This window comes from Drosophila miranda (genome assembly GCF_003369915.1).
Source record: "Drosophila miranda strain MSH22 chromosome Y unlocalized genomic scaffold, D.miranda_PacBio2.1 Contig_Y1_pilon, whole genome shotgun sequence".
Taxonomy (NCBI): domain Eukaryota; kingdom Metazoa; phylum Arthropoda; class Insecta; order Diptera; family Drosophilidae; genus Drosophila; species Drosophila miranda.
Genome location: NW_022881603.1, coordinates 21881376 through 21897646, shown reverse-complemented (window position 1 = coordinate 21897646; position 16271 = coordinate 21881376). Strand labels below are relative to the sequence as shown.

Sequence of the window (16271 nt, the reverse complement as noted above, 5' to 3'; positions counted from 1 at the left end):
GGTTGCCCTTGAAATGACTTCTGCCGTTGCTCTTTGCTTGATCTCTGTTCTCGCCTCTTTGCCTCTGCCATTGACTAGTCCCGTTCTTTTGATGCATGTAGTTGACGTTGTGTTCTGTCTTCCTTGTGCTGATCTTCGTCTCCATGATCATCGCCTTCTTGAGTGCATCAGCCAGAGTTAGATTTTCGTCTTCTTCACATATTCTTTCATATATAGGGTTGGGAAGGCTCATCACAAATTGGTTTAATACAAACGCTTCCAGATTTGAGCCAAATTTGCATTCCAATGCCAATTGTTTAACTCGAGCATACCACTCCGCTACAGTCTCATCTTCACTTTTTGTGGACATGTGAAATTTTTTTCTTTCTCTGAATATGAGTGTAGGTGGTGTGTAGTGTGTTTTTAAAATTTCACATAATTCTTTGTATGCTTTTGATACGGGTGATACCGGATTGCACAAACTATGTAGTACAGTGTAAGCCGCTGTACCGATCGACTTCAACAAAACTGCCTTTTTTGTGTTTTCCTCTTTCACATTCAATTCGCACAAATGTATGTCGAATTTTTCCTTCCAAATGCAGAACGTTTCTTGGTGTGGCGAAAACTCAGCAATTGTTGCCATTTGATAGAATGTTGGTGCTTCATTTTTCGTCATGTTGCTATTCATATATTATATGCACTTTTAACATGTGTATGTATATTAATACGTTTTATTTTATGCTCGTCGCCGATTATGTAGTGTATTGACACTCAGACTTAAGCACGCGTTGTCTTCAAGATTCTCTTTTATTCTATATCCGTTGGATGGTGTGACCGTATATAGATATTAATATAATACCTAACAATAATTTTTCTGTTACTTAAGCTTTTCCCGGAAGATTTCCTTTGTTAAATCCGAAAAACTCACTTTTCAAAGGCAGAAAAAATTCACAAATAGTCGGTGGGCGAATGGAAGCTTAATGTACTCGTGTTGCCAACATAAGACCTCAAGATTTCCACTTATAGGTGGAGGCAAGTGCTGCAGTGTGCTCTTAGTATTTGTTGTGCAAACAACATAATTCAAGCTAAAAATTTCACTCGGAAGCCAAGGCACAGAGGGATATGGATATGGCCATAGCCAGAGCCATTTCGAATGCACGTAGCTGCTTCAATGGAAGTCCAGGAGCAGCAGTTGGGACAGTGTCACAAGGCGGAAGTAGCTGCTTCTGTATCTGTCTTTCTTTCACTTGACTGACTCTGACTGTCACTCAGGGTTGACTGCAGGACTGGCAGACTTGGTCGAGTGGGACAGTCGTCGAATGGCAAAAACTTTGTCAAAAAGTGCAGAGCGCATAAATCAAACTGCAGCTCACTCCAGTCATTGTTGCCCTCTAGCCTCTTCTGGCAGTTGATTTGAATTGCTGAACAGTCGGGGAACTCTTTTAAACAGAATTCCAGTGGCGAAGCCATTAAGATGCATGAGACGAAGGAATCCATTGAGAAATTTCGTATTGTTATAGTGTTGTGGCTAACAGGAAGTTGCCTAACTGGCAATGACTTTGTTCTTTTTGTGCAACGAGGCGCCGCAGAACTTTTTTGGGGAACATCAGCTGCACAAACAAACAAACGGACAGGTATACCATGCAACGATGACTGTCTTTCTGGCACTATACAAGCTTGCGCTGCACATATGCCCATGCCAGAGTGGAGTGAATGCCACTGCCAGATTTGCTGCAGTGTCGGTTGGAGTGCTAAAAACTGTAAGCTCAGCTTACTAAGCTGATTTCCATCGGTTAAGTACTTTATGTTCAGTTGTCAGCTCGAAATACGACGCATTCGCAGGACTCCCACTCAAATTCAAATTTCGTCCTGTTACCTGGGCTCAGGGTCTCAGTGCGACTACTCGACTTGACGGCTGATTAGCTTTATTATGCAGCATTTTCCGGGAAATCCATTTTAAGCTCTCCGCTGTAAACGGACTCCCTCCCTAATTAGTATTCATGGCACAGCCCCGTGGAGATTCGACAGATGGGACAGGATATTCAATATTTGTACACGGCTACGAGGAAAGTGAAAAGGGTGTACAGAATACGAGCTCCTGGGGCAGTGGAAATCCCACATGAAGTCACTATAAAATTCTATATTATTCTCTGGAAACAAGTGCAGCTCGTAATTAGCCATTAAATCAATACTGTTTTCATTCTTTTGTGTGCGGTGCCTTTGTTTCCCCATAAGTCATCGGGCAGCGCCAAATATTGGCCACATGATATCTTAAAATTCAAGTAATTTAGCGTTAAGATTGTCACGTTTGTTCAAGCAATTCGAACGCTTAAGACTAACGACAGAAGGCACAACATTGACGCGGCGCACACGGCGTATGTGTAATGTGTGAAAAATGAGAGCAGTCTGCCGCCAAGCATTAGTGGGAAGTGACTAAAAGGCTGTGAGGGTGCGTCCTTGAAACTAAAGACCAAACCCCGAAATGGAAACATTTTTGGGGCATTCAAGAGCATAGGATGAGGAAGAGGAGCAACAGCAAGAGCAGGAGCAGGAGCATCAGCAGGAGCAGGAGCAATCTTACTTAACAGAAAATATATTGTGACAGAGCCATTTTCAATGGCTTCGAGGGATGTTCTTGTAGTTCCACCCTACTCAAGGACACAGAAGTGCACGAACTGATGTCTGAACCCACTCGAGAGGCTACTTACATGCCGCTTAGATTAATGTTTGCCCTGGCAGACACAAAGGATATTTGATAAATGATCCCTGACATTATGTGCCACTGCCACCCCAGCCGATGCTCAATATGTGTAAGTACATTTCTAAGAGTACACCGTCTCCCTTTTCTAGGATAGACAGATCTGTTTAGAGGACAAAGACGTAAACAGTCGGTGGCAACATGTGTGTTTTCGTTTGCCATCATTGGTACACTCAAAATTAATTGGCAAGCTTATTGACATTTGAAATGCATTAAGATGTGCCCATGCACCTGTCCCGGTCATGGCCACTGTCAAAAAGCCTTCCCAAGCAAGCGACAGGCCGAATACAGGCTCGTGTGTAAACGACCAGTAGCACAGTTGCCCAGTCACCGTTGAATGCCTCAACACGTCCCAACGTTTGAATCCTGACATAACAAACCACACACAAAATGTTTTATTAAAGTAATTAAGTGCCATAACAACTTTGAGGCAGAAGCAGAGTCCCAGCCCGTATACCGTATCTCATGGCTTGTAGGATAAATTGGCTTATTGACTCATTAGCCCAGTTTCGAGGGTCATTAGGCAAGGCATTGCAGGGACCCGACCATGAGGAATTTAATAAAAACAGCCCCGACAAAGTACATATATAAATTTGCATAGAAATGTCTGGGGACATGGACAGGACACTGCTGTTGGCACGAGATTGTGTGCATAATCTTATCGAATGATTTAGTTCTGCTGGTCCTGCTGCTGGCGGTTGCTTTGTGCTGATGCCTATCCCCCGGTTATCTGCCAGGACACGGACAAATGAGCAGCCTGAACAGTAAACTACCCCCGAGCAACAGCCGCTTCCAGTTGGCGGATGAGATGGGGGATGGAGCCAATTACCTCATTTTTATACCCGATACTCAAAATGAGTATTGGGGTATATTAGATTTGTGGTAAAAGTGGATGTGTGTAACGTCCAGAAGGAATCGTTTCCGACCCCATAAAGTATATATATTCTTGATCAGCATCAATAGCCGAGTCGATTGAGCCATGTCTGTCTGTCCGTCTGTCCGTCCGTCCGTCTGTCCGTCTGTCCGTCCCCTTCAGCGCCTAGTGCTCAAAGACTATAAGAGCTAGAGCAACGATGTTTTGGATCCAGACTTCTGTGATATGTCACTGCTACAAAAATATTTCAAAACTTCGCCCCGCCCACTTCCGCCCCCACAAAGGACGAAAATCTGTGGCATCCACATTTTTAAAGATACGATAAAGCCAAAAACGCAGAATCGTAGAAGATGACTATATGTTCTAGAGTGTAAAATCTCAACCAGATCGTATAATGATTATAGCCAGAATCATGAAAACAATTTCATTCTTTCTCGCTCTGTCTCTCTCTAACACACAGGTTTCATGGTCGGCTTTGCCAATTGCTAAATATGAGTTCAAGGATCTCAGAAACTATAAGAGCCAGAGCAATACAATTTGGTATCCACACTCCTGTGATATCGGACCTTGACCGTTTCGTGTCCAAATTTCGCCACACCCCCTTCCGCCCCCGCAAAGGACGAGAATCTGGGGCATCCACAAATCTCAGAGACTATTAAGACTAGAGTAACCAAATTTGGTATCCGCACTTCTGTTAGATCTCACTATAAAACGTATATCTCAGAATTTGGCCCACCCCCTTCCGCCCCCACAAAGGACGAAAATCTGTTGCATCCACAATATTGCACATTCGAGAAAACTAAAAACGCAGAATCATAGATAATGACCATATCTATCAGACTGCTGAATCTGGATCAGATCGGATAATTTTTATACCCAAAAGGAACAAATCAATTTGCACTGGCTACGCAGCGCCCGACGTCACGCTCAGACTTATTGTCTGTCTCTCTCGCACGCACTCTTTGTCGTGTCGTTTAATATTAGCGGCGTCTGCCGGAGGAGAGCCATACTGACTAAGTATCGGGTATAACTGTAGAGTTGCGGTGTCCGCAGCAACTCACAACGTTCCCCCTCGTTTTACTTACAATTATTGACATATCTGAGCGTGTTCGCTTTCCGTGGAAAAGATACACACATTTTATTGCTTCCTTTGACGGACATAAGAATGTCACGTTAAATTCAATCAACATGCACCTTCCCACATCGAATGCAAAAAGCCCTGAACACTCTCAAAAGGATATGAGCTGAACAGCAGGTGGGCGTGACGGGGCTTTTACAGCCATCATTCGCCATCCGACATCCAAGGCAGTTGATTGCGCAAAGGCCATGGGTAAAAGGCTGCAATCTGCTATCGGTGTTCCAGCAAAAAGTAGAATCTGGCATGCTCTTCTTATTGCACAGTCCAGAGGCAGTGGGAGGATATTATGGGTGTTGCAAAAGGCCACAAGCCACGACGAGTATCCGGCTTGTCAGCCAACAGCTTAGCTTTTAAATGGCAGCAAGCGCTTTAGCCCTTAAGAGCGTTTCCATGGAAAACACTTACCTCTTCTACAAGTTGAAAGGCCTTGAGGGTACGGAAAGGCGTTTGCGGCTAATGGCACTTTATTATCGAATATTTGCGCAACTAATGTTGAATCTGCCAGGAATCTGGTTGGTTTATTGAGCACAAACAGCAATGCAGGTTCAAAATTTGGATTAGAGAAAGGTAGTGCACAGATTCAGACTAAAGGATACCCTGCGTGCACATAAAAAAGGCAATTCCAATACTAACAAGTACATACACGTTGTACATAGAATGTTGTATATACTTATGAGTATGTATAACTAACAAGTAGTTAAACACTGTTTGATAGAGCTGATACTCTAGAGAGCTGCAGAGCCACACTCAGAGGTGGCTGTACCGTCTGTGCCCCCTTGGCGACTTCTCTTTTCCTTGGCTTTCCTTTCCAGGGTATTCTCAGTTTTTCTTTAGGCAGCATCGTAAAAGCCGCCAGAAACCACAGATATAAACCGGATACCGCTACAGAAACAGGGACTGGGACAATGAGTTCCAATATAATCTTTTCCAACGCGTCAGTCGTAAACTTAAAGTTATTTATTTGGATCTTTTAAAGCTCACAATTTGCATTCCATTCCGGCAGAAAGGAGAGCCTCCCAAAGGCGACACATCGGGGAAAAGGAAGAAGCTAAGGCAGACAAAAGAGACATTGTTTTTGCCAAGGAATCAATTACATCCACAGTTCGCCCAAGGGAGAGCTCCATGCCAGAGAAGGCTTCCTCTATCATCTGGCTGCAAGCGATTTTTGATTAACTTCCGCCCACGAAGGACACTGGGAGTAGGCAGGGCAGCGGAGAGAGAAGTACTACTCGCATAATGCATGGGGGAGCAGGTAATAAAATAATAAAATTCCGCTCTGATTTCAGTCCCCTCCAGCCCCAGCCTTCCAGGCCTAATATCGTGACATACACGTGCCCAAAAATAGCAACAGCTTGTTGGAAGAATCCCAAAAACCCCCATCCCTCCCCCTGCTAAGGGGTTTGCTCGATTGTAACAACAGCTGCAAAATATATATGTATATATTAATGGAACAATAAAACTTCTTGCTTTTCCAACAAGAAAGAACCACATCGAAGATAAACAGTTGGATTAGTTCTTGGCCTCGGCAAATCCAATCCGATGGTTGCCCATATCAAACTCCGTGTAGTATTTGCCATTATCGCGTAGAATGGAGGCTTAACACCCTGCATGGAGATGCTTTGATAGGCCAGCCCGAAGATCCCATCAAATTTTGCTGCCAGGAAGATGGGGCCCGGCATCGTGGTGACCTCTGCGAATGTCTGATTCCGGATCTCCAGGCCAGCCACCCGCACCGTGTCGCTGGAGAGGTAACCGGCCAGACTCCCGCTGCCGTAGTGGATGGCGAAGCGGACACCGTTCCGGCGATGGCTGCTCGACTGCCGCGCGTTGTAGCGACTGTGCACCATGCAGGCCACCATCGTGGGGGCGCAGCTGGTGGAGGGTACCCACAGGTTGGAGGATCCCGTGTCGAAGATCACCTTGAAGGTCTGCGGCGGGCTGCCGATGGTGATCGGCCCAAAGTACTGAGCGTCTAGGTAGTTGCTCAGTGGCTCGCTTCTCACCTCCCAGTCGCCTCTCGGCCGACTGCGCCCATCCACTCTGCTGTACTTCAGTCGTAATCGATCCATCCGTATGCCAAACTGCACGAAGCGATTCCGGGCCGAGGGAAACCGACGCAGGGGCACACGGTACAGCTCCGTGAGGGGGCTTGGTGCCACAAGGGGCGGCAGTATGAGGGACAGAAATAACAGCCACATACTGGAATCAATATCCTTTGGAATCCAATGTCTATCGAACATGATTGTTGATGTGAAAGTCAGTGGCAAAGTCAAATCGATTCAAGTAAATTCTGTAAGCCCTGTGTATATGTCAAGATTCCAATTACATCGAAGGAATACCCTACAAAACGGACCACTTCAAGGGGAGTGCGCCTTAACGCCGGGTTAAGGAAAATGCCAGACTACCGCGCCAACCCATAGGGCATTAAACAGCACGAAAATTTCCATGACATTGTAATTTGAAATGTGAAACATTTCTGAAAAGGCATTTTTCAATTGAACTCCCTTTGAATCGGGTCAGAGTGGGGTGGCAGGGAGTGCGGGAAAATGCTTTTTATTGCAATACGAAAACTGTCAAGGTATCGGATTTCCAGTGAATGAATGTGTGAATACTCGTACTTATAATTGCAGTTGCTGCTTTTGGTGTGCTCCGCCCCGCTCGATTGCACATAGGTTCCAGATCCACTCAGTCCCGTATTCAATTGCTTGGCTGCGAATTTGAATGTGTATCCCTTTGCTGGTTCAGTTTGGTAAGTGTTTTTTGATGGGTTTACCTTCACCCGTAACATTCTTCTGTCAAGGGCAGACAGACCGCAAATACATAGAAGCCGCAATTTGTATACGCCCCGTTGTCTGGCCGAAATGTCCTACAATTAAAACGTCGACATTCTGGCTCATGCGACAATAACAGTTCTGACAGTAAGGGCCCGACATAAAAGTGGCGAAGCGAAACGAAAGAACGAAACGGATTCGCAGATCCCAAAACCATTTCAGTGAGTCCTTTTCTGTCACCTTCAGGCTCCTGTCCTGTCTGTCAGTGACAGGCCACACCTTCGCTAATGGTCAGAGGTGGCTGTACCGTCTGTGCCCCCTTGGCGACTTCTCTTTTCCTTGGCTTTCCTTTCCAGGGTATTCTCAGTTTTTCTTTAGGCAGCATCGTAAAAGCCGCCAGAAACCACAGATATAAACCGGATACCGCTACAGAAACAGGGACTGGGACAATGAGTTCCAATATAATCTTTTCCAACGCGTCAGTCGTAAACTTAAAGTTATTTATTTGGATCTTTTAAAGCTCACAATTTGCATTCCATTCCGGCAGAAAGGAGAGCCTCCCAAAGGCGACGCATCGGGGAAAAGGAAGAAGCTAAGGCAGACAAAAGAGACATTGTTTTTGCCAAGGAATCAATTACATCCACAGTTCGCCCAAGGGAGAGCTCCATGCCAGAGAAGGCTTCCTCTATCATCTGGCTGCAAGCGATTTTTGATTAACTTCCGCCCACGAAGGACACTGGGAGTAGGCAGGGCAGCGGAGAGAGAAGTACTACTCGCATAATGCATGGGGGAGCAGGTAATAAAATAATAAAATTCCGCTCTGATTTCAGTCCCCTCCAGCCCCAGCCTTCCAGGCCTAATATCGTGACATACACGTGCCCAAAAATAGCAACAGCTTGTTGGAAGAATCCCAAAAACCCCCTATCCCTCCCCCTGCTAAGGGGTTTGCTCGATTGTAACAACAGCTGCAAAATATATATGTATATATTAATGGAACAATAAAACTTCTTGCTTTTCCAACAAGAAAGAACCACATCGAAGATAAACAGTTGGATTAGTTGTTGGCCTCGGCAAATCCAATCCGATGGTTGCCCATATCAAACTCCGTGTAGTATTTGCCCAGAAAGACGTCCCCGAGTATCCACAGGGGACCACTAGGCGAGGGCAGGTCCACGCCGATGATGGCCGAGAAGCAGATCTCGCGATCCTGGTAGACGTCGCGGAAGATGTAGTTGCTACCGTCCAGGAAGAACTGTCGACTCCCGAGGCGAAAGGTCAGTCGTGGCAGCTGCGGAACCTGGTCGCAGGGAACAGAGTACTGGCCATACTCGGAGGGTGTTCCGCCTATCGACTCATTGATGAGAATCGCCTGGTCGTAGGGCAGGGCCAAAAAGGAGGTCCCCGTGTCGATGATGACCTCGCAGCCATGCTGGCAGAGTCGCAGGTCATTGATGTTAGCCGCCTCCATCCTCACCTGCCAGTAGGCGCGATGGCTCACCGGAACGTAGGTGAAGTTGCCTCGGTAGTACCTCGGATTGGATCCCCCGAAGAACAGAGCTCCCCCCTCTGGGTGCTCCTGCCGCCTGTTGAGGTACACACTAAACACGGGGTTGCTGAGGAGCTTCTGCTCCATTATCGCGTAGAATGGAGGCTTAACACCCTGCATGGAGATGCTTTGATAGGCCAGCCCGAAGATCCCATCAAATTTTGCTGCCAGGAAGATGGGGCCCGGCATCGTGGTGACCTCTGCGAATGTCTGATTCCGGATCTCCAGGCCAGCCACCCGCACCGTGTCGCTGGAGAGGTAACCGGCCAGACTCCCGCTGCCGTAGTGGATGGCGAAGCGGACACCGTTCCGGCGATGGCTGCTCGACTGCTGCGCGTTGTAGCGACTGTGCACCATGCAGGCCACCATCGTGGGGGCGCAGCTGGTGGAGGGTACCCACAGGTTGGAGGATCCCGTGTCGAAGATCACCTTGAAGGTCTGCGGCGGGCTGCCGATGGTGATCGGCCCAAAGTACTGAGCGTCTAGGTAGTTGCTCAGTGGCTCGCTTCTCACCTCCCAGTCGCCTCTCGGCCGACTGCGCCCATCCACTCTGCTGTACTTCAGTCGCAATCGATCCATCCGTATGCCAAACTGCACGAAGCGATTCCGGGCCGAGGGAAACCGACGCAGGGGCACACGGTACAGCTCCGTGAGGGGGCTTGGTGCCACAAGGGGCGGCAGTATGAGGGACAGAAATAACAGCCACATACTGGAATCAATATCCTTTGGAATCCAATGTCTATCGAACATGATTGTTGATGTGAAAGTCAGTGGCAAAGTCAAATCGATTCAAGTAAATTCTGTAAGCCCTGTGTATATGTCAAGATTCCAATTACATCGAAGGAATACCCTACAAAACGGACCACTTCACGGGGGGGGCGCCTTAACGCCGGGTTAAGGAAAATGCCAGACTACCGCGCCAACCCATAGAGCATTAAACAGCACGAAAATTTCCATGACATTGTAATTTGAAATGTGAAACATTTCTGAAAAGGCATTTTTCAATTGAACTCCCTTTGAATCGGGTCAGAGTGGGGTGGCAGGGAGTGCGGGAAAATGCTTTTTATTGCAATACGAAAACTGTCAAGGTATCGGATTTCCAGTGAATGAATGTGTGAATACTCGTACTTATAATTGCAGTTGCTGCTTTTGGTGTGCTCCGCCCCGCTCGATTGCACATAGGTTCCAGATCCACTCAGTCCCGTATTCAATTGCTTGGCTGCGAATTTGAATGTGTATCCCTTTGCTGGTTCAGTTTGGTAAGTGTTTTTTGATGGGTTTACCTTCACCCGTAACATTCTTCTGTCAAGGGCAGACAGACCGCAAATACATAGAAGCCGCAATTTGTATACGCCCCGTTGTCTGGCCGAAATGTCCTACAATTAAAACGTCGACATTCTGGCTCATGCGACAATAACAGTTCTGACAGTAAGGGCCCGACATAAAAGTGGCGAAGCGAAACGAAAGAACGAAACGGATTCGCAGATCCCAAAACCATTTCAGTGAGTCCTTTTCTGTCACCTTCAGGCTCCTGTCCTGTCTGTCAGTGACAGGCCACACCTTCGCTAATGGTCGCCCTGTTGGGGGGCTACAACAATGATATCGGTGCTCCTTTGCATTATTCTTATCGCCGAACAACACCGAAGCAAGGAAGGAGGGAAGGCTGGTCAACTCAATTAATTACTGCCGTGTGCTGTGCTATGCTGTGCTGTGTTTCAGGCCCAAAAAGGATTGTCCCAGCAGCTTTGATGTTGGACACGTTAATTGAAAGCGAAACTTGTGCAAATAACATTATCGGAAAAATTCAAATTGCATTAGTTGGCACTGCTTGTGAGCTTGAAGGCAGCCAGAAGAGCGAGCCTGCAGTGGCATTCAGTTAAGCAGGAGACTCTCATTGAATTAGGCAAACACAATTAGGGAAGAAGGAAAACTTTTGGATTTCGGTGCGATGCTTGTCAACACATTTTGTATTCCTTGATGTTTATAAATTGGCTTTTCGGCCTCCCAAAAAAGGAGATGGAGTTCTTTTTCGCTCGACAGCTCCTAATACGAAAGAGATGGACTGACAAGTAATGTAGGAGAGGAGAGTGGAACGACCGCAGCAGCTGGCCAAAAGTTGTTGCCAAGAAGTGTAGGTCCCTTTCCCACAAAAACCAATTATACCATCCATATCTCGTTCAGCATTTCATCTATTCGTCCGAAAAATATATGTGCATTTATTCTCCCCACAAAAACAGCAAAAGGGAAAAGGTTGCGGCTTGCTCTTTAAATGGATTCCGTTCAAGTATGTTTAGACACACTCTATGCTCGTATTAGTACTATCTGTTCCCAAGACTGACTTGTTGCCTTGCTGTATTATTTATGAGCCAATTAGAGATCCCGAAATAACACAGAACCAACTTTCTGCAGGGAGTTTTGTGTGCTGTTCATTGTATTGCTTTACATTCCGCAGAAAACCGCCAGAGAAACTTTCGCTCCGAACCCCAGCAACCCCTTAAAAGTAAGCCGCAGAATCGTTAACCCAGAATCAGCGAGTTATGTATGTATTCTGTGGTATGCATTATTGCCGCTACTGTGTTGCAAATGTCAATGCTGCATCTTGAAATATGTAAATAAATTGCCAATGCCACAAGACCCACAGGATAGAGAGAAAATGGAAAAGTTTCTTCTGACGAAGGTTTTAAATTTCAGAGGATTGAATGATTATGCGATGAATAAAGTTTGAAACTAATCAATAACCAGCAACTTTACACAGTCACAGTCACAGCAAAGTCAAATGTGAGAGGAAGGTGTAACAACAGTTTTCGGCTTTTAATGGGCATAATTTGATGAACTTATGACCCGATTAACATATCAAACTCTGTTCTGCGTAAACTTCTCCTCAATTAAACAGTCAAGAAGCGTTTAATGTGTTGTGATGTTTCTGCTGCTGATGGGGCAATCAATTAAGCGAACGGGGATGTCAAACACTTTACCACTCAAAATTTGATTGATTTTCTCCAGTAAAAGCAGGAACCTCTCCTATTTGAGAGCCCCAAGATATCTCAGTAACTAGGCCACGAAAGAAAGCGAAATATACCACTTCAGACGAATACGTATACGTGATTCTGCAACGGTGGCAACAACAAGAAGAAGGAACAGTTTCAACTGGCAGCCATTGCTTTGCTTGAATTCGATTAGCACAGAGAACATTGAAATTGAAATGTACCAGTGCCAGTGCCAGTGCCGGTGCTGGTGCCAGTGTCACAGCCATTGCCAGTGGAACCGCTGCTTTCTCTGACAGCTTTAAGTTCCATTTCCCCCTCATGAGCATGTCCAAAGTTTCCTTCAACAATTACAGCGTTGTCAGAGCCTGGCACAACAAATATTTAATTAGTCCTCGCCCCCAAAGCAGAGATGAGACTGGGGCTCAGCTAAGCGGATCGGGTGGCAGGGGCAGCACCCACAGCACACATCCTGCGGGCAAATTCTGTTTGCCACTTGCAGCCAGTCGAGCGTGAGGCAACCCGTCAGATGGAATCCATTCTGTGGCCGAAGATTAAAGCGGAATTCCAGCCGCCAACTAGGCGCAAGCTTTGCCGCTATTTATAATATGCGAGAATTTACACATAATTAAAGGAGATTCGGTGAAAGGCGGGGTTATAAATCACAGTCGGGGCTCCAATGAACTGCAGCCACAAACCCCACAGAGGCACAGAATCGGACATACTCGTATCTAGGTGACATTCATTCACTTGTGCATATTCCATGGGTCTCGTCTGACCTTTGGGCTGTTAATGAATCTGCTTCCAGGCGTTAATTAAAGCAGTCAGGAAAAACCTTTGCACGAGATTCCCGTACAAAGGCCTAAGAGAGGTTTAATTGAGTTCCGTTTGCGCTGTTGCCAGTTGCTGAAGTTGCCATTTTACATTTTACGCGCACAATTTGGTTAATGAAAATGCTACAATTGGGTTGGCATTTTTGTGGCGCCTCGTTTGACGTTTTACCAGCCACTCATTCAGCTTCACCATCACCTTCTCCCTCTGCCTCTTATCTACTTCAGGCAGGTGGCAAGTGTCCTTGTTCTTGTCGCTGTCGCCCTGTCGCCTTCGTGGAGTTGAGAGGCACTTCAAGGCGGCAACTGCACACATCGCATATGCTGATGAAAGCGAGAAAAGTGCTCAACAATCAAAGGAATGGAAAGGGTGGCATGGCGACATGGCTGGACTGAGACCTGCCTTCCATACACTGTTGTGATTATACCACATTAGTGCCTTTGCCGTCTCGTACCACACTTTGTTCAACTGGGTTTCATTTTTCAGGGAATCACAATTAAGGAAAGTTCCCACTTCCGCTCACATTTCAAGTCCAAAAGCGGCACAGAAAAAATGATTAAGAGTAAAAAAGAATTCCCTGCATATCAAACGAACACGAGAACCCCAACATGCTCCGCATTCTTCGTGCACATTAAATATTTATTTATATTTTATTTTTATTTCGTTTTCTTCCTCCTTTTCCTTTTGGCATGCAGCTCGACAAAAAGGGGCGCTATCCTTATTTTGAGTGGATCGAGTATTCTTATTTGTGTTAGTTTCTCCATTCGCTTTTCATGGTTGGTCCTTCACGCTCTGCAGTTGCCCTTATGGCTTTCGTACCTCGTAGTCCCGTGTAGCCAGGGTGTACTATCAAATAATCATCTTATTTTCATAGAAATCAGGTAATCTTTCCAAAAGTTTACACTACGTTTTACCTCTTATCCATAAAGCCATTAAGAGGTATCAAAATGTCGAGCGTGGATGCAAAGAACAAAGCTTTTTCAGTTCATTTTATCATCACTTGCCCAGCTCATGCAACATTCATAAGCATTCTGGGAGCTCTTCGGGCCCCACTTCTCCTGCAATTTGACAACGTCCAACTTATTATATGCAGCAAAATATTTGGCTAAATATTATCGGGGGAATCCCTCAGATTGTGCAAAAGTTTCTTGAAGAGAGTTTGACCTTTTTCGTAGCCTGGGTGAAGAAATGGGCTAAGGCCACTCGCTCTTCACCGCCCCCACATCCGCCCCAAAGGTTGGGTCTAATTAGCGAACAATTAGCCGAATCCATGGGCAGTTTTCTAATTACGAGCCCCAAATTTATATTAATTATGGATATAATTGGTTCGAATATTTGGCTGCTGGTTGAGTGGGCAGTAATTGGATAAGTGACAGAAAATAAGTGACAGGCAACCTTGGTTGCCTGTAAATTTAGTTGTTGAAAAACTTTTCATTCTTGGTTCCGCCTGTTCGTTTGTGCTCAGAACTCTATATAAACTTAAACATTTGTGTGTGTTCCATAAACTTGCTCAACTTCCTTGCCACAACAGATGCTCCAACGCGCAACATGCTAAGTTTTAGCTCATCTTTGAAGCTGGATGAAAAATTGGATGTTACAAATTGTTGAATACATATTGTGTGACAGTAGACACACATCAAACGACTCAAAAACATTCAATAGCTCAGCTCTAATCCCCTTGAAGATATAAAAAGAAATCCATTGTGAAGTACACTCAAGTAAATAGACCATTTATTCAGATGCTGGGGATGTATCCTCCGTACAGAAAATTGTTCCATCTGTAGTGGACAACGATTAGTAGGACTGATGTTTTCCTCAGAGGTCGACCAGCACGCTATCATTCCGGCTACTGTCTCGTCGGCAAAAGGGTGGTGTTCTTTTTATACCCGATACTCAAAATGAGTATTGGGGTATATTAGATTTGTGGTAAAAGTGGATGTGTGTAACGTCCAGAAGGAATCGTTTCCGACCCCATAAAGTATATATATTCTTGATCAGCATCAATAGCCGAGTCGATTGAGCCATGTCTGTCTGTCCGTCTGTCCGTCCGTCCGTCTGTCCGTCCCCTTCAGCGCCTAGTTCTCAAAGACTATAAAAGCGAGAGCAACGATGTTTTGGATCCAGACTTCTGTGATATGTCACTGCTACAAGAATATTTCAAAACTTTGCCCCGCCCACTTCCGCCCCCACAAAGGGCGAAAATCTGTGGCATCCACAATTTCGACGATACGAGAATACTAAAAACCCAGAATCGTAGAAGATGACTATATCTTCTAGAGTGCAAAATCTCAACCAGATCGTATAATTATTATAGCCAGAATCAAGAAAACAATTTCATTCCTTCTCGCTCTGTCTCTCTCTAACACACAGGTTTCACGGTCGGTTTTGCCAATTGCAAAATATGAGTTCAAGGATCTCAGAACCTATAAGAGCCAGAGCAACCAACTTTGGTATCCACACTCCTGTGATATCGGACCTTGACCATTTTGTGTCAAAATTTCGCCACACCCCCTTCCGCCCCCGCAAAGGACGAAAATCTGTTGCATCCACAATATTGCACATTCGAGAAAAATAAAAACGCAGAATCATAGATAACGACCATATCTATCAGATTGCTGAATCTGGACCAGATCAGATAATTTTTATAGCCAAAAGGAACAAATCAATTTGCACTGGCTACGCAGCGCCCGACGTCACGCTCAGACTGATTTTCTGTCTCTCTCGCACGCACTCTTTGTCGTGTCGTTTAATATTAGCAGCGTCTGCCGGAGGAGAGCCATACTGACTTAGTATCGGATATAACTGTAGAGTTGCGGTGTCCGCAGCAACTCACAACGTTCCCCCTCGTTTTTATATTAAAAGAGCGTGCAAGAAACTTAACGACATGTACAAGTACAATTCCAGAACCGGAGAGAAACAAAACTTTTAGCCATTAGACTTCACTTACACATATGCACACGCACGCGACACGAACGGATCAAAAGTCGTCTTCAGCTGGAATGAAGGACCACGCCCACCCTTCCTTGGTCATAATCTGCCATCTTCCTCTATTCTTTATGTCCCCTTTTCTTTAGGGCTCGCTACTACAGGGGCTGGGTATCGGAAATCAAGATCAACGTTGAAGGAGACATTATAAATTTATTCATTAATAGCTAAAATTTAGATACATTACTAGCACTTAGTTTACCCTCTCCAAATATTTTCAATTTCCCTTAACTTAACTCCCCTGCGCTTAAACTTGGTTTTATTTTTATTCTTCGAAACTCAAAGATTGGCCTTGCTGCGTCAGCAGCTGATCCCCTCTCTCAAACTTAAACGCTCGATTGACGGCTCGACAGACTTACAAAGTAACCGCATTTCTTTTTCGTTTCTCCCCAATAGAACAAGTGT

General features: G+C 45.5%; 2 protein-coding genes and 1 long non-coding RNA gene across 3 annotated transcripts; 1 reads left to right on the top strand and 2 right to left on the bottom strand.

Annotated features, from left to right (window-relative positions):
• Positions 1 to 6191: 6191 nt before the first annotated feature.
• On the bottom strand, positions 6192 to 7177 carry LOC117191493 (lysosomal aspartic protease-like). Its single transcript, XM_033396345.1, has one exon. The coding sequence runs from the start codon at positions 6987 to 6989 to the stop codon at positions 6192 to 6194; it is 798 nt and encodes a 265-aa protein (XP_033252236.1). The 5' UTR covers positions 6990 to 7177.
• Positions 7178 to 8503: 1326 nt separating this feature from the next.
• On the bottom strand, positions 8504 to 9866 carry LOC117191867 (lysosomal aspartic protease-like). Its single transcript, XM_033396633.1, has one exon. The coding sequence runs from the start codon at positions 9814 to 9816 to the stop codon at positions 8575 to 8577; it is 1242 nt and encodes a 413-aa protein (XP_033252524.1). The 5' UTR covers positions 9817 to 9866; the 3' UTR covers positions 8504 to 8574.
• Positions 9867 to 9996: 130 nt separating this feature from the next.
• Positions 9997 to 11963, top strand: LOC117191868. The gene is made up of 3 exons (XR_004474093.1): positions 9997 to 10325; positions 10382 to 11350; positions 11519 to 11963. It is a non-coding gene; the product is annotated as an uncharacterized LOC117191868 (long non-coding RNA).
• The last annotated feature ends 4308 nt before the right edge of the window (positions 11964 to 16271 follow it).